Source organism: Suillus paluster (assembly GCF_016628075.1).
Source record: "Suillus paluster strain FC165 chromosome Unknown EDB91scaffold_84, whole genome shotgun sequence".
Lineage (NCBI taxonomy): Eukaryota > Fungi > Basidiomycota > Agaricomycetes > Boletales > Suillaceae > Suillus > Suillus paluster.
In genome coordinates, this window is record NW_024537644.1 from 138,680 (window position 1) to 159,135 (window position 20,456).

Here is a 20,456-nt window from a genome sequence, read left to right on the forward strand (position 1 = left end):
AGACTACTGCCATGGAACTAGCCATTGAGTCAGGGGAGTCTTCAAACCCGCACCTGGCATGCGTTTTTGAATCAACAGCACATGGTCACGAAGATAGTCATTCATCTGTGTTGATTAGCACGAGGGTCCCTGCGGCGCATAGGGCTCCACCGAACCTCACAATACGCATTCCTCCATCCTTTGAGGCCCAGCCATCTTCGTCATCTACCGCTCAGAGTCTGCCGCTCATTCTATCCCTCTCGAATGGACACAATACGAGGCGATGGTTCTCCTCTTCCAATACGGATGGGCTTTCGTCTACAGCGGACTCTCCCTCCTCGGCTCCAGTAACGTCAAATCTTCCGTCACGGAAAGCAGGGAGCACAAAGGTACCGTTCGGTTTCCGACGTGTCAACCCACAGGTAGGCTTTTAAAGCGATATTGTTTGAGAGTCACTCATGTATGCCCCTGTAGTTTGTAGCCAGGAAGTCATTACAGGGTATCCAGCCCTCGTCTCCCGTCACACCTGTCGTTTATCTACCACCAAGCCGGGCGAGTGACGCTGCCAGTGTGGGCGCTGCTTCGCAGCAACTCAGCGTCTACTCACTGAACTCGTCATCCACCGACCGACTCTTGTCTCCTGTTGAACCACAACACGAAACATCTAGCACTGGATTAAAACCTCTCAGGCTGGTGAGTTGTTACATACCGGCAACTCCTGTGCGTCATCACTCATAATTTGCCTTCAGTCTAGTTTGCTTAATCCGAGGTCGCCCGTATCACCGTCCTCGTCTATCACGTCTAGTATATTATCTGGTCAGTACTTCAAATACCTTTTCAGTCATTGTAGTCCTCACTGCCTTCTTGAATACAGCCCATATCTTCAACTCGTCTTCAACGCACTCGTCCAATGTATCGTCTAGTACTTCGCTATCACATAATTCACGGGTGCGTAAGCTAAATATGTTTTTCTCCTTGGTTCTAGTCTGATTGTTTGAGAGCAGCTACCTTCACCATGTTCACCAAGCATACCCGAGCACATCCACAATACCCTCACGCCCGCTCACGATAGTTCATCATCATTGTTCGCATTTACCCAGGCTCCGTCTCAGGTCCACTCTGTGCAGAGGGTGTCCCAGTTGCAGTCTGCGCCACTCCAACAGGCTCCATCTTGGCGCCTGTCGCATTACCGAGCAGGATCTCGTGATTTTAACCAGTCGTTTGACCGCTCGTCACGGAGACTGTCAACTCTCAGTTTGACATATGACGATGAAGAGGAAGCTGTCGATGAATTCAATCGCACAATTCGTCGTTCCGTCTCCGGCCTTCCTCTACGAGCCCCATCCGTCTTCGAAGCGCCGGTTCACGCTATCGCGACGCCAAAGCCTGCTCTCTTGTTTGCCATTGCGAGTGACGATGTTAATCAAGTACGACAGGTGCTTGAGAGCGGTGAAGCCGGACCAAACGACCAAGTCGGCCCCCAGTCGGCCCTGGCATTCACTTTGACCAACGACAAACTATCGCACAAGAATGAGATTGTTAAGGCGCTGTTAGCTTATGGCGCAGATCCATCGGCGTTGCGGAATCCAGATTTGAATCCATCTGCGCAAGCGTCATCGGAGGGAGGTCAGAGTGTTTCAGACTCACATTCACAGCCTGGAGAGACGACACCGGAAGGAATGGACCCTGCTACGAGGTGCGTAGTGTCTTTTAACCTTTGATCACTGTTGGCTCACTCGATAATTAGATACTACGTAACTAGAGCGGATTCGACGCACACTCGGCAAACATCCCAGCTCATCTATCGTTCATTCTTCCGGCCCCTGACAAGAGTTCGATATGATCTCATTGGCCAAGATTGGGTATTGGAGCAACTCTTCAGGGTGTTAAGTATGCACTCTCAACGACTGTCGGTGGCTCCCATCGTGGTTCTGCTTTGTGGTACGTTCTCAAGCTAAGGGCAAGGTACATACTTATACCTCCCCCAGGTCCGAGTGGTCATGGGAAGAGCTTGCTGGCCCGCAAATGTTCGTGACTTGTTTCTGCACGCTACGTCCCTCAACTTATCGTTTGTTTTGCAGTTGGGAGTCTCTTGGATATTCCGACCCACACTGTTAACATGACCACCTTGTGCTCGACACACGATCTATGGCAATCGTACTCCATGAGTCCTTATGAGGTTCGTTATGTTATATCTTTTGATGCAACACACCTTGATATTTTTGTGAAGGAACCTTCTTCAGAAACTTTGGCCCAGTTTCTGCTTGACAACGAAGGCAAGCGATGCGTAGTTGTGCTAGACGTACGTTCCCCTCAGCCTTGTTCTGCGACAATAACTCACTTCCAGCTCAGGAGATCGAGAAAGTAGAAGATCCAAAGGCGTTGTACTCTCTTCTCATGCCTTGGGAGCTTGGTGAGTCTATATGGTATTGTGAATACGACAATGCTTTACTCTTTGCATAAGGCCGTTGCTCCCTTGAAGCTGGAAAGCGACATGTTGATGTCAGAAACGTGATCTGGCTTGGGACGTCTAATATAGGTCATGACCTTGTATTCGAGCACCAGGATTCCCGACCAGATCCAAGCAAACCCGTCACTCGAGAAGAGTACCGAGAACTCATGGATCTTTCAAGGCCTCATGTCTCGCAAGGCCTCGGAGTAAGTACCTGAATCAGTCAAATCCTTTACAGACCCCCAACACTGTCCTTTACAGGCTTCGCTTCTATCCCGCGTTACCACCGTTTTGCCCTTTGTTCCATTTACCACGGAAGAAAAAATGGCAATCTCGGCTGAAGCGGTATACTCTCTCACTGGCAACGCTGAGAAGACGTTATCCCCTCAAGACGTGGAGGCGATTGTGACGAAAGTGCTGCCGAGTTATGTTCCATCGGAGGGTGCTCGCTCGCTACACAGAGCTGTATCGAATCAGCTGGTGGATTTGATATAGTCCTCTGCTTCTTTCGATTTTCCTGTGATTTATGATAGTACTGTATTGTTGCATCTTTGCACATCACTGCAGGTATATGTTTCTGTTTGTCCATCTAACGAGTGATATCTCGATATTTCAATGAAAAATGATTGACTTGGATAAAATTCACTAAAGGTGTTTCCATCCTTAAGTTGCAATGTTAGACTCGCGTGTCCTCTTCAAGTCTCTCCTCAATTACGGTGCTCACAGACCTTGGGGCACTTGTAGGGGGGTGGAGAGATGTGTGTTTGGCAGGAACGAGTAGATCGTGAATATGTACGCCTTTTGAAGAGGCGGAAGCGATGAGAGGCCATCAGTAAACCGGTGAGACTCAAATATTAGTGGATATTGTAGTATTTTGTAAGCCCAATGCGTCTTTCCTGTACATTACGATATAAAGTAATATATAGACAGGAGAGTCACGCGAATTAGTTCCGCGGGATCAAACGTTTCGTCCTTACAAATGTTAGATATAGCAATACTGTCGGTTGATACAGCGAGTGCGGTGATTGCTGTTTCATGGGATTCGAACGTCTTGAGCACTTTGCAGGCTGACCCATATTCCAGCACTATGATCATCCTTCCAACTCCCAACATTATAATTCCCGACGGACTCACGGCCATAGAAGTTATTTCTCCTTCCTCCTTGGACTGCATGTATATGCCCTCTTCTAATCGGCTTTGCGCAATTATAAAGCGATCTATGCTGAAGGGCGAAGCAAGGTAAAGAGATGAGTTATAGGGAGACCATGCTGATGCAAAATTATAAATTTGTGGACTTGTGTGGAGGATTGATTGAACACGACGCGTCAATTACGTGATGCAAGAGGAGCGCCCTAGGTAGAGTAGACGCCGGGACCGTCTGGTTTTATCTTCATGTTTTCATGTTCTCCGATGTGCGGATGCTTAAGACTGTAAATCCAACAAGACTTGGATCCAAGACGACTGCGCAGACCTCACATACACGTCACTTCTGCTCGTCCAACCCCCTATAAGTTAAAACTCCGATCATATCGTTCTCTTGCTTCCGAATTCTACTCGTCGTTTCATAAAGTAAGACGTATTGTCTTTTGCGAACATGTCCGGTTGGAACATCATCATTTTTTTTTCTGACCACCTTATGTTCCCTCTGGTCGTTCGAGTTATGAAGTGCATCTACAGCACCGTCGATCCCTGCACGCCCACTACCATCTATGGTGGACAGCTGGGAGCGTTCGCCAACCCTTTCCTACAAGGTGCATGAGTCTGGACGTGAGCCGTCAATTCGCCATCCTCAATCTCCGAGAAGGTGAAGAGGATCGTTCACATATGAACACCCACTTCGTGATCGACTTAAACACCATGTTTATCTGCGATAAATTCAAGAACAATCGTTTTCCGGCACCCCAGGAGATTCTCGCTAGCCTAGGAGAACTCCGAGACTACGTAAGGAGCATTGTCCGAGGAAGGATGGGAAGCGGCGGAGGCGATACGACGCGAGGAAGTACGTCGTCTTGAGAAGGAGCGAGAACAACGAAATAGAGTCCAGGACGAAATAGAGTCCAGGTGAATAAATTACATAGTTGCAAGTATTCTGCGGAATTTATTCATTCTGAGTACAGGCCTTTTATCGTTGTCTTGTCGAGAAAGGTCTCATCGATGAACATGACTTCTCCAGCGACAGTCTGCATTGTCCTGTCTGCTCGGCGAAGCAGACATCGTGCAACGTGTGCAAAATCATCTCCTGCTCCAATAGTGATTGTAAAGTCTCCGCTGCCATCCCCATCGTACAGTGTTTCAATCACCCCAGCAACAATATCTGTATTTCATGTTTGGAGTACCCAGGCTCTCTGCCTCGTCTGGGCGAGTGTCCCTCATGTGCACACTGGTTCTGTGCACAAGAGCTTGAGTGGTGCGTTGGGCGCCCAATTTCTAATGGCAACACAAGTGGCACCGGACCTTCCTCACCGACTATTGTTGTAACCCGATTACACTCAGCACACCCATTTTCCTGCCAGTCCATCGCCTGTGTGGCGAACACTCAAGCGAGCGGAAAGAATGGGCGTCGGTGCTGCAACACTACTTGTTGGTCTCGTGTGGGTACCACAGTGTGCCCTGATTGCATCACACAGGATAGCTTCTCCTGCCCATGTGGTCGATACTGGACTTGTGGTGGCTGCATTTCTTCCGCTTGGATTCTCAGGTGCCCTGGGTGCCACCGGCGTTTCTGTCCGCAGTGTTCATACATCGTGGCTTGCGAGGAATGTAAAGATGTGGGGTTCTGTCGCGACTGCATGGAGGAAGAAGAGAGCATTGGCGTGCAGCACGCACAAAGTGCAGACCTTGTCTTCAAGTGCCGGAACTGCAGAGCTGTCCTATGCAAGACATGCGTTGGTGTCGAAGAGAAATTTTGTTATAAATGTGACCGAGACCTTTTCCAAGCTCTGTGGAAATGACGCAACTACTGGTGATGATTGTGAGATGGTCTGCGATGAGTGCAGAAATCCGGCTAGCCAGTACGATGTTGAGGAGATGGTTTACTATGATGATTTCTATTGATGCGGCACATCACTACAGAACTATCTTTTGTGTTATAATGTAATTTGTGTCTAATGCTATTATATCGTGCTAGTATCTCATAGTCTACCGGGCTCAGTGAACCACTGCAAATTGCTCGCCATACAAGTTTGTTCAATAAGTCTTACGAGGACACGCAATTCCCCGCATTCCATGTCCTCAACACAAATTAATGTTACAGTTCATATACCCGACTCACCGCATGGTGTGGAGTCGACAAGCACGACCGAGTATGCCCCGTATATTGTAGGTTGCGAACGGACGGTCCACCTCCAAAAACAAGACGGGCGGAGAAAATTAAGACGTGTCAATCATAGGATGCAAACTAGTCACAGGGTGTGTCGGGAGAATGGTGCAACATCGAAAATTTACTACCTCTGAATATATGGGATGATACGCGGTTAAAGCGAAACGATTTCCAGGAAATCAGTCTCGGAATGGACATGAAGGCCTAGCTGGTGCGGGAAGCAGCAGGATGTGTTTTCGGGTTTCTGAGAAGCGAGAGAAGTACCTGAGGAGGAGCGCCAGGCAGCTGATCTCTGTACCACGTTCGACATCAACCAGGGAAGGGGGTCTGTTAGTAGCAGCAGAAGCACCGGCACCTCCGATCTGAAAGGCGGCTGAGGGTAGCTCCGCTGGTGGCACGCTGCTGTTTGGGGCACCAGCGTTAGAAGTCTGGGCTTTCCCGGCGAGGAGACGCGGTGGTTGTAACAAGTGCCTTTTCCCGCTCGTGCATTGGCGGTGCGCTGCGGAAAAATGTCATCAACAAGGCATGGATATCGAAAAGCTCGGGAAACTTGCATATTTACCTCGTGTTGCGAAGACATCCACAACGGGGATCCTGCGGGGATGGGGATTATGGTCCTGAGGAGCAGGGGAGCGAAACAAGAGACGGTTCATGGTTTTCTGGATGCGGGAGCCAGTGGGAACGGAGCGGTTGTTGCGTCGAGGTGTGGACCGCGCATCAAACTGTAGGCATGGTCAGACATTCAAGTTGAACCTGCTGTAACTAGAGACTCACATCATCAAAGAACCCCTGTGAGAGTCCCGCGCGTTCTCGTCGAGGCTTTGGGCCCGGGATGGTCTTCTGCGGGAGTGAAGTTAGGGATAGTACAACTGAAGAACTTTCAGTGCGGACTGTATAACATGTCAGCAGATTTGTGACTCGCTCTGAGGAACCGTCTGGCATGTGCGAACGAGATTGTCCCAACAGCCAGTCACGATGAGCTGGCTGTCCTCGGAAAAAGCTACACCCCAGACAACATGAGGGTGGTCGAGTGGTTCGCCGATCGGTTCGAACGTGGTCAGGTCAAAGAACCGCGTCGTCTTGTCGAATGATGTAGTAGCGAATTTTGTGCCACTAGGAGCAATATTGTTTGATCTCTTCGCTTGATTCCCAGTGAAAACCTGCAGTTGACTGACATCTATGTTTGGACTCATCTTGAGAGACACTTCAGAGCGATACTTTTGGGATAGTTCAGGGACACTGTCGCCTAAGTACCTCTCCACCAATGAGAGCGCACGCTTATGGCTGAAGAAAGCTTCAAATGTGAACGTAAACTAGGCCGTCTCTCAGATGGAGCGTAGCTGATGGTGCATCGATGAAGTTCCCACCGAGGTGATTCATTTTGCCTTATACTATTCACCGTGTGTATATACGTACATCGGTGCGTTTAACCCTTTCGGGCTTGAGAGAACATTGACATAGCCCCCGCACTGCGTCGAGGCTATGCGAACTAGACTCATCATTGATCGAGAGGCTATTTCAAAGATGTTAACCTGTTAATAACCTGTACGATTGAAGTGCAAGGTTTTCAAAGTACTCGAAGTCGGAAAACACAAGGATAAAACTTCGGGCCCGTATTGAAGTCAGATTGGTATGTCACTAGCACCTATAGTACTTGTCAAATGTTCTCACACCATTTGACCATCACAGGTGACAGTAGATCTCAAGCGCCAAGTTGACAGAACATTGATGATGCCCGCTCTGACAGCGGTGCAAGATTGTTGTCAAGGACTGATTATGTATAGACTTTCATGGTTTGGACAGGGTAAGGAACACATTCGTCTCTCTTCTAAAGTTTCCTTTCATCTTCTCTTCTTTCGGTGCCTTCTTCATAACATACTCTATGCGTCTCGTTCAGCAGGAAGGGCGCAGGATCGCCCGTTTCTTGCAACGGCGCGATTCTAGCGCTAGCGCTCAATCTTCCGTACCTTCACCTGTTATCCCTGAAGGCTCTGAGGCCCTTCCCCCGACAACGACACCTGTGGCCACTTCGAATAGCTTTCCTGCTTCAAGTCAAGCCATTGCCATCGCACTTTCAGTTCTTGGGTTTATCATCCTTGGTATGTGGTCATCCATGCGTTGTCATCTGGGCTTCACATCTATCAGGCATTGCGTTCTGGCGTATACGAGTGTGGAGAAGAAAATCCACCAAGGACGCTGTCAGCGTTACTGACGAGGGAGATGTAGAACGCCAGAAAGACCAATGGCTCGCACCATCTACAACCACTCCCCTGACTCTTGACACCGTCGCGGCACCCGCTGGTGTCGGTTGGGCACCTCAATTTCGCTCGATTAGCGGTCCTCAGCCCGTAAGAGACGACGCTATAGTGTCCAAGCCACCCCCTCCCAAGCGCCCGCGTTCTCCGCCGCCATCTCTCGTCTTCAAACCATCTCAAGATCCCTTTGCTGACCCCCGACCTAAATCCGCTCCTCCAAAGTCACCTGGGATTCGTGATGCAGAACGCGCCATCAGCGTTTCGTCTCCGTCATCACCTCAGCCATATGCTCTTTCCGTGAGCGGATACCAGGTTAGAGGTCTTTGGACAAAAGAGAAGGGAATACGAGATTCAGAAGTTTGAGTTTGCATGACCCTGATGATTCGGGATAGAGGATGTTTCTTATGATGCCAACTACAGGGTGGGATCCCACTACGGCCCAGTAGCTACTTGGCTTGGCTTTGGTTCTAGGTATTAGGTATTTCCCTTTTAATGTCTTTTCGAGACAACCCAACGCATAGGCTTAATGCGTATTCCACTCCTTTATATGATCTTTTACATAACCCTTAATTTATGATTCTGAGTGAGATGGTCAGTGACTCGTTTACGGAGCAGTAAACTCATTACATCATGGGTGGTGAGCACGCGGCAGCATTGGCATGCAAATTGCCAAAGATACGGTTGATTATGGAGGGCAAGGTGTCAAGTTACTCAGCAATCTTAAAATATAAACACCTTATTCCTCAGCAAACCGTGCTTTCCGTCTAAACCTAGCTTGGTCACGCAACCACTGTATGAAAATAGTAAGTTTATTGCAGGGGAGACTAAAAATCCGCGCACCTGTCGATATTGGTGGAGGGATCCAATTTTTTCTCCTATAGTACCACGAGTATAAGTAACATTTCACGTTCACAATTCATGCGCCGGTACATACCATAGAAATCTGGCACAGGGTTCGTGGCGCTTTGAGCTGTGGGATCCACGCGATTCTTCACTATGTGTTGGTGAAATTCGCGGTCTTTGGCTTCTATGAGATTCATTGCGCGACGGTGAGTCATTCTCCAACCCGCTGCTCCGATAGCGGGTCCAATGAGATATCCGAGCCCTGGGGTGCATTAATTGAGGTTCCCCCTCGCGGAGACAAAGTATCGTACCCATGCATGAGACTGTACAACCGCCAGTAGAAAAATAGCGGATCTATTCCCTGGTGCTATGAGTACGAAGCACATACGTATAGCGATTTACTACACACCATGATGGGCTTCGTCGCGTCCGACTCCAGAGAACCAAAGTACGCAAGTCCTCCGGCGAATCCGAGAATGCATGCTGGAATGGTAGCAGCCTGTGTGCAGTTCATGGCTTATGAGCAAGCGCGAACAAGAATTCCAGCTAGAGCACCTCACCGTTTCCCACTTTTCGTTTACTTTTGCGAATCTCTAGATATTCTGGCCAGGACAAATTCTGCTTTTCTGCTTCGGAGACCGCATTGTTTGAGCTCCTGTCTGGCGTTAAAAACTGACCGACGGCACGTCCGTGGTACAAGGCGCATTCCATGGCAGCCGAAGCTTTGTTAGAGACACTGACATTATGAGCAAGACGCAGTGTGTTTTCCTCAAGCTCACCTCGGCATCACATGAACTTCAACCACCCTTCAGTCAAATCATAAAAAGGAATATTGTTCCCACACATATGTTCAATCTAATCTTAAATTTCAATTCTTCTTGAATTAACATGAAATCAACTGTCAAGTCGGTGTCACTGTGACCATGAGGCTATGGCTACAGCAATTCCCAGCAATCATCCCACTGACCATCTCCATCCCCTCTGACTGAGGATAGCCTGCGCGAATGGAAGGAGCAAGGTCTTGTCTATCGTGCTGTCAGACATGCATCACAAACGGTTTGGATAACGAGCACGACAAATCGAATCCCCTTGCCCTTGATAATCTGTTATCTGCGGGAACTATCACTGTAGATGTCCAAGACAGTCATCCGCACTGCAATCATACACACGCAAGTGACACCTGGCATCCAGTGCCATCGCGTCAGCTGTCTGTTTATGCAGAAGATGATGTATTCTGCAAGATCTCTTTTTTGACTGAACATCAATTCCTACGTGCAACATGTTGCTTTGGAACGAGTCGACGCGTGTTATATATCCGCATATATCTCGTACCCATCGATTTGCCGAATGTGCAAGCCAGCCTGCGATATCGCAGTGAGGCTGTCTTGAAAGAGGGTCAACGCCACCTCCAGTCGTTACTACCCACGATCGTACAGGACCAACGTTCCTGGAATGCCGATGAGCTCCCCTCAGTCAGTCAACCTCGACAATATTTATTGCCAAGGAATATCGTAAGCACTTCTTAACTTGTGGTCGGTCTAGTAGCTGTATATTGTGTCATACAGGATAATCGCACAATGGCAGAAATCTATAGCGACCTTCCATCATTAGTTTCTTCGACAATTGATGTAGGACAAGAAATCAGGGGTCTTCGTAGTGCTTTGTATGAGTACCAACGACAGTCCGTGGCCGTGATGATCGAGAAGGAGCTGAGCAACCAGCCTGTTCAAGACCCCTTGTACATTCCGATTTCAAGCATGGATGGCAAATGCTTTTATTTTCAGCCTTCAACCCTTAGCGCCGCGCGTGAATGCCCAACAGTTGCTCGGTGCAAGGGCGGCATTTTATGTGAAGAACTAGGTGAGTGCCAGACCATCCATTAACTTTCGCCTTATCTATGGCTACACACAGGCACGGGAAAGACAGTGATGATCTTGGGCCTGGTTCTTGCAACTGTCGATCAGCTACCTCAGCCAGAAGAATCGCTATTGGACTACCGCCCTATCATGTCTCCTTTGGCCTACCGCACGTTTCCCGCAGATGAGTACCTTCAGGCTCGAAGAAGGGCTGGCACGCACAAAAGTTCGACGCTCGATGCAGCGCGCGTTCCATCTCTCGTTGAAATTCTTCTTCACCGCATAAGGACATGGGGTGACAGGGTGGACGTACGACCATACGAAGAACAGCTAGAGGCATCTAACCTCTGGCAGCTCCTTCAAGCCAACACGCCGTTTTATCACCACTACCCTGTTAAATCACCCATGCGTGCTCTTGGCCATTCTCGCACAAGAGACCGAGCCTCGGAATATCCCCGACTTATGTATCTAACAACAGCAACACTTGTTGTTGTGCCCGTCAACCTACTTGGACAGTGGGACAGGGAAATCCTGAAACATTGTCGTAGCACTTTAAGACATCTTATCATCCGACGGACAACGCAAATCCCAAGTGCGAGGGTTTTAGCGTCTGATTATGATGTACGTAGCATTGTCTCCGCGTCGACACGGCATCGCTGATCTTTGTATTTTGAAGCTAATCGTGATGACGGACAGCGGTGCGTTTCTGTACCACATATGTTGCTGGTGCTTATTGTGTTTAGGTTTCCGCAGAGAATCGGCGAAGAACAAAGTGGTTCATTTGCACAGACTCAAACCCTGCACTTGTGCTCCATTTCCTGGCAGTCGCGTACCGAACTGCTGTTGTCCCGGCGATCCCAGCTGTTTCGCCTCTCTTTCAAATTCGCTGGAAAAGGCTGGTGATCGACGAAGGTCATACCTCAGGGAACATGGCCGCGACCTTAAACTATTTCGTTCGCGAGCTAAGCATCGAACGGAAATGGATTGTCACTGGAACGCCGACGTCGAATATTCTAGGGCTGAGCTTGGGCCGCAAGCAGGATGACGACATCGAAGATGTGATTAGGGCTGACAGGTTCTACTCATTGCCCATACCTGCTACAACGGATGGCTCTGCATCTGATACCTCTTCGATTTCGGATTGTGGCGCAGAGAACGCAGTCCGGATATGGGGGACGTACGACTACGTCAACTTACGAAAACTCGGGACGATGATCAGCGACTTTCTTGCAGTTCCCCAGTTCCATTCTGATCTCAAACTGTTCGGTAGCCATGTATCTGCTCCCCTGTGCGATCGTCGTGGGCCTCGCGTAGGCGCAATCAAAGTACTGAGTCAGGTCATGGAAATGGTCATGGTTCGACACAGGCAAGTCAGTTTACATGCTGATAGCGACGTGTAAGGCTCATCTTATCCAGGATCGAGGACGTCGAGGAGGAAGTAGTTCTACCTCCCATGCGGCATACACCCATCTACATGGATCTCGATGCCTACGCTGCGAAGTCTTACAATGCAATGCAAGCCAGCATTGCAGTTAACGCTATTGACTCTGAACGCGAGGGTCAGGTGCGTGTTAGGTCGTGTTACCTGAAATTTCGCTCACGTTGCTTGAAGGATTACATCTTCCACCCCAGGGTGAAAACTTGCAAATCCATTGGCACGATTTGAATACTGACTTTTAATTTTACACCAGAACGCGAAGAATCTTCAGAATGCCATGGACAATTTGTCACAGTACGTCCTTGACCCCCAGAAAAATCACCGACGATTAATTAAGATCAAACGCAGAGGGATGTTCTGGTCGGCGTCCGATATTCTGTACAACGTCGATCAAATACGCTATAGTGCCCCCGAATTTCGGTCTCGTGCTGTGGCAGCCAAAGTGCCTGATCATGACATGGCGCTATTGGAACAAGCACTAGCACATGCGTTAGTCTGCTCTGCTTGTCACTGTATACTGAAAGCTTAGCGACGTCTGGCAGAGAGGCGGCAGCGAAAGATCCTCTGTGGCGTGCCATGCAACTACAGGAGGATGTCCCTTTCCATGTCACGGGGATGGACGCAGCTGTATTTGAAGGTTGGACACGGGGAAAGTTGAAGGACAGATCTCGTGCTCACGATCTCATGCATGCTAACCGGCTCTGTGAACTACGAGCTCTCGTTCGCAACCGACCATTGATGAACCTCGATCGATTGGTTGAGGAGGGTAAGGCAGTTGGACATGAATGAACGAGCACGATGCGAGAAGAAATCTACACAACTGCATGATGTCACAAATGCTGCACAGATGAAGAAGATGGTGTCAGAGGTTAAAGACGAGTTGGAAGTCATGAAGGAGAAGGACAAAGTATATCAAGCAGAGGAGGTGCTTGGAGGAGACGTTGACGACTTCGTTCGCCGCAAGTTGGGGTATCATGCTGCGCCTTTGCAATCCGATCTACTCAGCGCGTCGCCGTTGTCAGGAACAATTGTCGGGCCATCTCTGTCCACCAAGCTGAACTTCATCATGTCCGAGGTCAGTACAAAATATTGGGTACCATCCTACCTCTCATCATCCTTTCTAGGTTCTGGAGCATTCAGAGAAGGAAAAATTCCTCATATTTTCTAATTCGCCGCTCACTCTTGCCCATATCTCAGAGGCACTCTCTTTGATCGAGATCAAGTACCTCCGATATACAACATGACGTGTCTCCCCCACTGCGAGAGCAATGCGTCATGACTTTTGAGTCATCTGATACGTTCCGTGTTTTCCTGATGGAGTTGAAGCTCGGCGCTCGTGGCTTGTGCGTATATTTCATTGGTACTTTTGAATCGTTGTTAACTAGACCCCAGGAATTTGATTTCTGCTTCCCGAGTTATCTTCTGTGAGCCAGTCTGGCACCCAGATGTCGAGGCCCAGGCCATAAAGGTCAGAAAATAGACCAGATCTATCGATCACCTTCTGAACAGAATTCACAGCGAGCGCATCGTATCGGACAGATAAAAGCCAATCACTGGTAACTTCTTCCTTGCATTATGCTTGATGGTTCAGTTCATCACATCACTATCAGTTAGTGAAAACTCTCGTGATTCCGACACACTGCAGAGGAGGCGATGGTCTCTAGACGTCATATTCTGAAGGGGTCTGGCAAAGGTTCCGAGGATGACTACTGAAGTGGGGATGCGCCATTTCATGGAGGTACATGCAGCTCGGTTCCACTATGCTATGGTATCACTCATAAAATCACCTATTTCCTTAGAACCCTCGCTTCTTAGGTGTTTCCAACAGAGCCACACCATTCCTCATCATCGATACAGATCCCCTTGCTAACGCATGCAGAACCTCGAGCGCAGAACACTCACGCGTCGGAGGATCTAGCCACATCGTCCGCCCCAACTCTCAACGTCATCGATAGAATCAGTCAGACGATAAAGTGGAACGGGCTCTGAAACGACCTCGAACGGTCAGGTTCGCGGATTGATAGTGAGGCTTACTTCGTAGCTATGACCCAGCCACCATGTATTGCGCTGCGGTTGTCGAATGATCTCAATTTGTTCGCGCTTGCGGTGTTTATTCTTCTGCAGAGGTTGACTCTGCGAGACTCCATCAATCGTAAGTCTTAGGACCAACTGCAAACCAGCAGGTCAAAGGGCAATTATATGCGTACGAGTCAATAAATGATATCCGTAAGATTAGCACGAGCTTGATTAGAGGGAACACTTCAACACTCGTACTGAACAAAATGTGAGGCCTTGAAATTCCACACTCGTTCATGAACAGGTTGGTTTCAGGGTGGTTTGGTGTATACAGACAAGCGTCATTATCGCCAATTGCGTGGACGATTTCGGGGCAGATGCGGAATCTAGCAGACGCACAAGACTTCATATGCAAACACGAATCTGATTGCACAACAGATGTTACATTCACAGAAGGATATATCAAGAGCAAAGTCACAACGCAGCCTATACAAGACACCTTAATCATGAATAAACCGCAGCTTCGCGCCATTTGCTACTCGTGTCCAGACGTCAATAGCTTCATACTGGAAACGACTGTCAGAAAGGCCCGGTTACCAGATGCCCAGTCACTCACCTCAGCAATGGTATCATTAAGCTGCGCCTCGGTATATCCAGCACCCAACACACGGGACCGAACATCAATGAGCGCGAGCTCTTCCCCATCATCCTCATCTTCGTCTGAGTCCACGTCCATCTCGCGTTCCCCACCAGGGCCCCGGCCAAACCTCTTCTGTCTCTTTCTCCGTTTCCGCCCGCCCTCGCTCGACAGGCTTTTGATGAGCCTGAAGATCTGACTGACAACAGACCGATCAGGCTCGTACTCCTTGTCCTCGTCATCTTGCAGGCTCTCTTTGCTGCACTCCATAAGCCGCAGGGCCTCGTCGACATCATCTCGCTGCACGATGTCTGCAAAGCGCAGGCGCGCGAGGGATTGTGCCAGACGGAGCACACCGAGAAGCGTACGCGCGGAAGTGTACGTGTGGGATTTCTTTTGTGCGGCCTCGTCCTTCGAGAGTTTGCGAAGGCGGACATATGAGTCGACGATGTAGCTGGAGACATCTGAGGGAACGGTAGGACGGCGTTGGCGGGCTTGGGCGATGTAGTGTCTGCCAGGCGGCTCGTTAAATTAGAATAACGGTTGGGATGGATGTGCTCACCTCATAAGGACAGGGTCAACAACATCGTACTCAAGCTCTGGATGCGAGTTGAACATGTGCACATGGGTCACATGTTGCGCCAGCCGTTCGTCATCTTCTCTCGTCGGTTTGTCCAGGATGAGGAATAAAAGATCGAAACGAGATAGGAGCGCAGCGGGCAGGTTGATGTTTTCGACTGGCGACACTTTCGGGTTGTACCGACCATACAGAGGATTCGCAGCTGCAAGTATGGATGTGCGGGCATTCAACGTCGTGGATATTCCAGCTTTTGAGATAGAGATTGTTTGCTGCTCCATGACTTCGTGGATCGCGGTTCTGTCTGTTTCCTCCATCTTGTCGAATTCATCGATGCAACAAATACCATTATCAGCGAGAACCAGTGCACCACCCTCTTCAGTGCTGTCAGACCAGGTATTTAGAAAGGGCGAAGGGAAACCCACCAAGAACCATCTCATCAGTAACTGGGTCTCTCATGACTGCGGCTGTGAGACCAACTCCTGATGAACCTTTACCCGTGGTGTAGACCCCTCGGGGAGCGATCTTCGAGATGTACTTCAGTAGCTGTGATTTAGCCACACCAGGATCACCCATCAAGCATATATTGAGGTCGCCACGAATCTTCATCCCATCGCCCATCGTCTTCGTTACACCCCCCACAAGCAAAAGTAGTAAGGCTTTCTTCACATCAGTATGTCCATATATTTCAGGCGCAATGTTCTGGGCGAGCTTGTTGTACAGCGATGGGTCGGCCTGCATCTCCGCGATCTGTGCTTGTATTTGTGGCGTCATTTCCATGTCACTGTATTGCTTCTTGAGCTGGTGGATGTGGTGTCCTTCGAGGTAGGTGTCGGTGAGCAGCCCAGCTCGAATGGCTTGGAATCCAGTGTATGGAATGGGGAGGAAGATACCCCCGAGGTGGACAACATCACCTGGATTCATTTGACGCGTCAGGTTGCCATGCACGTGTATGGTCATGGATCGGGGGATGTGTCCTACTGGCACTTGGTCGGCCTGGCAGTTGTTAATGACCATACAAAAGCTGGGTGGCGGGAACTCACCATCTCTTGAATCTTGACTTCTTGGAAAGGACTGAACCGACACGCTCGAGTCTGCATGTGAAGGGAGCCGCGTATACCGTTCTTTTTGCATTCCTGCTCGTTTGGACAGTCCGTAATGGGCGAGAAGGTTTTGCTGGATATCTGCTGGAACGATTCGGAACCGCAAACATCGCACGTGTAAGCGTTTACGAGGAGCAGTGGCTTGACTTCTGACACGCGGGTAACGATGCCACGAACGGTGATCAGCCTGCCAAGATAGGTCCCCTTGACTTCTCGGACGGCCAGAGCAACGTCAGAGCGAAGAGGCTGGAAATAAAGGTTGCTTGAACGCAGGGTTAACCCTAGAACGTGCATTGGCAATGCCACCACGTACTATCGCCGCAAGAGATGGGCAGGGAAGCCCTCCTGACTGCCTTCAGTCTGCTCATTCCGCTCTCGCCTTTGATGCAGGATGACATCGATAACCTCATCGTGTTCACTGATGTCCTTGGTTGGAGGCGGCATGAGCTTGTCCACAGCTTCACTGAAAAGTGCGATGTAGCGCCGAGTGTTATTTCGTATCCGAGATACCAGTTCAGCAACAGTTTTCTCGTGCTGTACAATGATCAGAACCACTGCATATCAGAGAAATGCAGTGATCTCTTACCTGATGTATGTCTTCCAGGTCAATAGTGAGCATCTGCTGCTCACGATTTGATATCCGTTGCTATTGAATCAAACATTGAGCGAAGTCGCGTTCCGATTCCTGCATAACACGTACAAGCTGCTGCATATATTTGAGACTTTTCCTACTAGCATCTTGTCCATCGTCCTCGTCATCGCTGAGCGCCATATCTGCGAAACCCTCGTCCCATTGCTTGTTTATGCCCACATAGGTGGACAAAAAGCTCTGTATTTTATCTAGAGACGCATGAGTTTTATTTAAAACCAGTCAATCGAGTAAACAGACCTAGTTCATCGTCGTAATTAATGGGTATGTTGAGCACCGGGAGGGACATCGTGTGTTGTTGATAATATACAACTTACAAGTCGCGTCAAAGGCGCGTCTGTCACAACCAGGTCAGGACGTGACATTGTTGTCACGCCCGATTTAAACGTATGTATTGAGCCTGGGGCCTGGGCCCTGGCAGAATGTGAAGTCGGGCTTCCAGCTCGACGCTTCAGAATCGAAGAATAAAATTTCTCTTTGCTCTACGAGATGGTCTAGTCATCGTTCTTACAAGTAATTCTAGACAATACTTAAGCCGGACGTATAAATGCTACAACTTTCGTACCATTCCATTGACTCCAGTTGCCCACTGAGCACCAGCAGACCTCCCATCATCGGCCGGTGAACCTAATTTCAAGCGCACGCAACGGAAGGTAAGTAACAGCCGAAAAGGCTGCTGCGAGCTGTACGAGATTTTTTGAATCGATCCATGTCCAAAACAGCCAAGGATCATGCACACCTCGAACCCGATCTCTGCTCCTACCATCTTTCCAAGCGGGCCTGTATAAATCACCTACGATAAAGTTGACATGGGAGCAATGCGACCAGATACAGCGCCGATGACCCACCTGTGACATGCCAATGACAGCACCTGCGACACCAAAGCACCCCGCAAGTAAACCCGCCACGCCTACTGGTAGCCTTTAGAAGTGAAGGGATGACGATGAAGTCAACATCTTCATCTAACAGACCCAGCGGACTCACTTCGATGGCGTATCATAGTCATCCAAGTTATACCCCCCAAGTGACCCGTTTTTCCGCCGGAAGATGAAGTGCTCCTCTGCTACGATGACGATAAAAAATGCCGTCCAGTCACTGAGGATTCGGAGGAAATTAGAAAGAATAGCACTAAAGTGCTGGCGACCAGAAACGCCAGCTATAGTGTACGCCACGAAAGCGAGAAATACCCAGAAGAAGCGCGGAATGATGGCAAATGGGTGCCCAAGTGCCTGCATGGACAAGCCTGCGGAGTAAGTATTTGGGATGTTGTTGGCACTGTCACTGGTTAGTGCGAACATGCAAAAGCATTCACTCTTTCTTACACGACAGAAAGCGCGAGCAGGACGAGGATGAACTGGCCAAAGTGGTGCCACGGAGAGAGGACCTGTGCGACGAGGCCGCCTGTCGAGCCGCCTTCGAAGGCCGCAACGTACGCGGGATCTGTGATGGTCATGAGGGCCGTACCAAGAATCTCGACGAAGCAGATAGGTATGAACAAGCCGAAGAACGTCAACAGGAACACGCGCATGGGTGGTGTATTGTGAGGCAGCCGACAGTTAAAGTCCGCCGCGATTGGCGCCCACTGGTGGCCGTTTATTTAGCACTCGATGTGAAAGGAGGTAAGTGATGATAGGACCCACCCCTGTGAACGAGCCGAATATGATCCCGCCAAAGCTGAGAATGTCTGCTGAGAGGGCGCGCCCTGTATCCTCGAGCGGTTTTTGCGCGTTGATGTCATATCCGGCTTTCCCGCCAAGGCCCCAGAGGAAGAGCATGCAAATCAGGGTGACTATCCACGCATAGCGCTCGTAGACGTGCACCATGTTGTACCCGATAAAGCAGGGGATGAGGGAGCACACGCCAATGATGATGATGCCAACGACGGAGGGAAGCGTTCCAGGGTTGATATTCGAGAGCGTTTGACCTCCGAGTATGACGGTTGTTGTGGCAAAGCCGAGTCTAGACAAGGCTCAGCAAAATGATATAAATATGAGCGTGGACAAACTCACTGGGTGAGGACATTGAGGACCGAGTATATGGTACAACCGAAATATCCCGAGCTGAACCGGGTGATGATCATGGTGCGGAGGCCAGTTATGGGGCCGAGGGTAGCGATAAATGCTGTTGCGACGGCGCCGAGGGTGCCAAAACAGAGGATAGTCGCTACAGCATTGCTTGGAGAGAATGAGTATGGTTGCCGCACGACGCCCAGCGACTCTGACACACCCAAAACTCAAAGCAAAAGTTGATTGTGCGAGCACGCCAATGGGAATGATATCAAACACCGTGTTAACAGACCTACATAGAAGTCAACTACAGGAAGCTTAGGATGACGGTCGGCTTGAAGCAGACTGACCACCACATGAGGAGGCTACACTAGGCTTAGGTCAGGAATACGAATAAAACTCAGATACGCACTTATTCCATGCATTTTTTGATTCTCTCTGGTTTTCTGGCACACGCTCTACTCCACGGGCCTCGACACCACTAGCAAAGAGTTTTGAAAGAAGAGGACTCGATTTACCAAAGCGTCTTGCGATCATGCGATCCGGCGCTGCCTCGACTGCGTACGCAGCTTCAGCATCTTCAAACGCAGATTTCTCCTTGTCCCCTGGGTAGTAGTCTGGGGAGGTAGACATGGTGGTCGCGGGCAGATATGCAGAACTGGAACGTCGAGCATGCAATTACCAAGTATTTCAACAGTGCATTGCGAAGAGGGATGTGCTGGCTATTTGCTGGCATCTATTGAATGCTTTGGCATTAAAGAGTTCCAGAGAGCATGATTTTGGATAACCAGCCGACCGGCAGTCGCAACGTCTTGCTTCGATGAATTACTTCAATGATGCGCGCCACAACGGTGCATTGTGGCGCCCCCAAACTGCGCTTGACTAACTAGGCAGTACCGGAGCCGGTCCATAACTCACAATGACATTTAAAACTTTGCTCCAGATCCAAAAGTTCAACTGTACGGTAGTACAGACGCAGCATCAGTGAATAACCTGCTCAAGGTCGCATTTGTGTCCGGAGGAACGGAAGACCGGTCCGCATCACGTCCGTTCGAGTTTTAATAACGCGGGCCCGTTCTCGTTGCATTCATTGACGTCCTATCTGCTTCTTGATTTACCGACGTTGCTCCGAAATGAATTGATAATCCATGGTGTGCTGTCCATCACTTGAGTCAAGTCTGTGAATCAACCAGTGAGGAAATGGATCTATCATGAAAGTTGATGAAAAGACAATCACTGTTAGTGGATGCATCGTGCAAAGCTCCTGCCACTGAAGACACGACAGCTGCAGCATCGCAAGTGGACCCGAACCCAAGAGCATCAATG

General features: G+C 49.5%; 8 protein-coding genes across 8 annotated transcripts; 4 read left to right on the forward strand and 4 right to left on the reverse strand.

Moving 5' to 3' along the window:
- Positions 1-889: 889 nt before the first annotated feature.
- On the forward strand, positions 890-2,926 carry EDB91DRAFT_1239350 (P-loop containing nucleoside triphosphate hydrolase protein; the record flags this gene model as incomplete). The annotated part of the gene is made up of 9 exons (XM_041321843.1): positions 890-931; positions 1,365-1,675; positions 1,727-1,920; positions 1,968-2,006; positions 2,061-2,158; positions 2,210-2,281; positions 2,332-2,392; positions 2,444-2,637; positions 2,693-2,926. 9 exons carry the CDS (start codon positions 890-892, stop codon positions 2,924-2,926), a joined length of 1,245 nt encoding a protein of 414 aa, XP_041172305.1.
- A 991-nt stretch (positions 2,927-3,917) lies between these two features.
- On the forward strand, positions 3,918-5,509 carry EDB91DRAFT_1161393 (uncharacterized protein). The gene is made up of 5 exons (XM_041319838.1): positions 3,918-4,198; positions 4,233-4,384; positions 4,549-5,034; positions 5,059-5,322; positions 5,357-5,509. Exons 1-5 carry the CDS (start codon positions 4,141-4,143, stop codon positions 5,483-5,485), a joined length of 1,089 nt encoding a protein of 362 aa, XP_041172306.1. The 5' UTR covers positions 3,918-4,140; the 3' UTR covers positions 5,486-5,509.
- Positions 5,506-6,943, reverse strand: EDB91DRAFT_1350051 (uncharacterized protein; the record flags this gene model as incomplete). The annotated part of the gene is made up of 5 exons (XM_041326045.1): positions 5,506-6,249; positions 6,313-6,472; positions 6,525-6,590; positions 6,629-6,640; positions 6,701-6,943. The coding sequence occupies 5 exons, from the start codon at positions 6,941-6,943 to the stop codon at positions 5,930-5,932; spliced, it is 801 nt and encodes a 266-aa protein (XP_041172307.1). The 3' UTR covers positions 5,506-5,929.
- Positions 6,944-7,632: 689 nt separating this feature from the next.
- Positions 7,633-8,368, forward strand: EDB91DRAFT_1086039 (uncharacterized protein; the record flags this gene model as incomplete). The annotated part of the gene is made up of 2 exons (XM_041315981.1): positions 7,633-7,849; positions 7,896-8,368. 2 exons carry the CDS (start codon positions 7,633-7,635, stop codon positions 8,366-8,368), a joined length of 690 nt encoding a protein of 229 aa, XP_041172308.1.
- Positions 8,369-8,741: 373 nt separating this feature from the next.
- Positions 8,742-9,362, reverse strand: EDB91DRAFT_1253402 (mitochondrial import protein Pam17; the record flags this gene model as incomplete). The annotated part of the gene is made up of 5 exons (XM_041323640.1): positions 8,742-8,795; positions 8,846-8,880; positions 8,940-9,110; positions 9,160-9,202; positions 9,258-9,362. The coding sequence occupies 5 exons, from the start codon at positions 9,360-9,362 to the stop codon at positions 8,742-8,744; spliced, it is 408 nt and encodes a 135-aa protein (XP_041172309.1).
- Positions 9,363-9,750: 388 nt separating this feature from the next.
- EDB91DRAFT_1161408 (SNF2 family N-terminal domain-containing protein) lies at positions 9,751-14,454 on the forward strand (the record flags this gene model as incomplete). The annotated part of the gene is given in 17 exon segments (XM_041319839.1): positions 9,751-10,359; positions 10,414-10,708; positions 10,760-11,329; positions 11,448-11,567; positions 11,617-12,070; positions 12,121-12,268; positions 12,317-12,337; positions 12,396-12,436; positions 12,491-12,631; positions 12,685-12,908; positions 12,937-13,217; positions 13,267-13,364; positions 13,535-13,610; positions 13,790-13,824; positions 13,844-13,880; positions 13,958-14,102; positions 14,350-14,454. Coding segments are annotated over 16 exon segments (3,193 nt in total), but the record flags the coding sequence as incomplete, so codon positions are not given.
- A 108-nt stretch (positions 14,455-14,562) lies between these two features.
- On the reverse strand, positions 14,563-17,475 carry EDB91DRAFT_1350054 (DNA replication licensing factor MCM7). The gene is made up of 9 exons (XM_041326046.1): positions 17,365-17,475; positions 17,176-17,315; positions 17,062-17,121; positions 16,789-17,009; positions 16,416-16,737; positions 15,798-16,368; positions 15,358-15,748; positions 14,775-15,306; positions 14,563-14,724 (listed from the first exon to the last, which is right to left on the reverse strand). Exons 1-9 carry the CDS (start codon positions 17,411-17,413, stop codon positions 14,659-14,661), a joined length of 2,352 nt encoding a protein of 783 aa, XP_041172311.1. The 5' UTR covers positions 17,414-17,475; the 3' UTR covers positions 14,563-14,658.
- Positions 17,476-17,735: 260 nt separating this feature from the next.
- EDB91DRAFT_1060432 (permease for cytosine/purines, uracil, thiamine, allantoin-domain-containing protein) lies at positions 17,736-19,763 on the reverse strand (the record flags this gene model as incomplete). The annotated part of the gene is made up of 10 exons (XM_041314341.1): positions 17,736-17,807; positions 17,864-17,917; positions 17,973-18,045; positions 18,109-18,399; positions 18,447-18,706; positions 18,765-19,083; positions 19,134-19,298; positions 19,351-19,422; positions 19,481-19,495; positions 19,543-19,763. 10 exons carry the CDS (start codon positions 19,761-19,763, stop codon positions 17,736-17,738), a joined length of 1,542 nt encoding a protein of 513 aa, XP_041172312.1.
- Between the last annotated feature and the right edge of the window lie 693 nt (positions 19,764-20,456).

Bases quoted from the DNA above. Each gene is read 5' to 3' on its own strand.
- EDB91DRAFT_1161393 (XM_041319838.1), top strand. From the start codon at position 4,141: ATGGTGGACAGCTGGGAGCGTTCGCCAACCCTTTCCTACAAGGTGCAT. The intron at 4,199-4,232 runs GTGAGCCGTCAA...TCAATCTCCGAG, and splicing joins CAAGGTGCATGAGTCTGGAC to AAGGTGAAGAGGATCGTTCA. The intron at 4,385-4,548 runs GTCCGAGGAAGG...TTCTGAGTACAG, and splicing joins GAGACTACGTAAGGAGCATT to GCCTTTTATCGTTGTCTTGT.
- EDB91DRAFT_1350054 (XM_041326046.1), bottom strand. From the start codon at position 17,413: ATGTCCCTCCCGGTGCTCAACATACCCATTAATTACGACGATGAACTA. The intron at 17,316-17,364 runs GTCTGTTTACTC...ATGCGTCTCTAG, and splicing joins TAATTACGACGATGAACTAG to ATAAAATACAGAGCTTTTTG. The intron at 17,122-17,175 runs GTACGTGTTATG...TTGATTCAATAG, and splicing joins TCAAATATATGCAGCAGCTT to CAACGGATATCAAATCGTGA.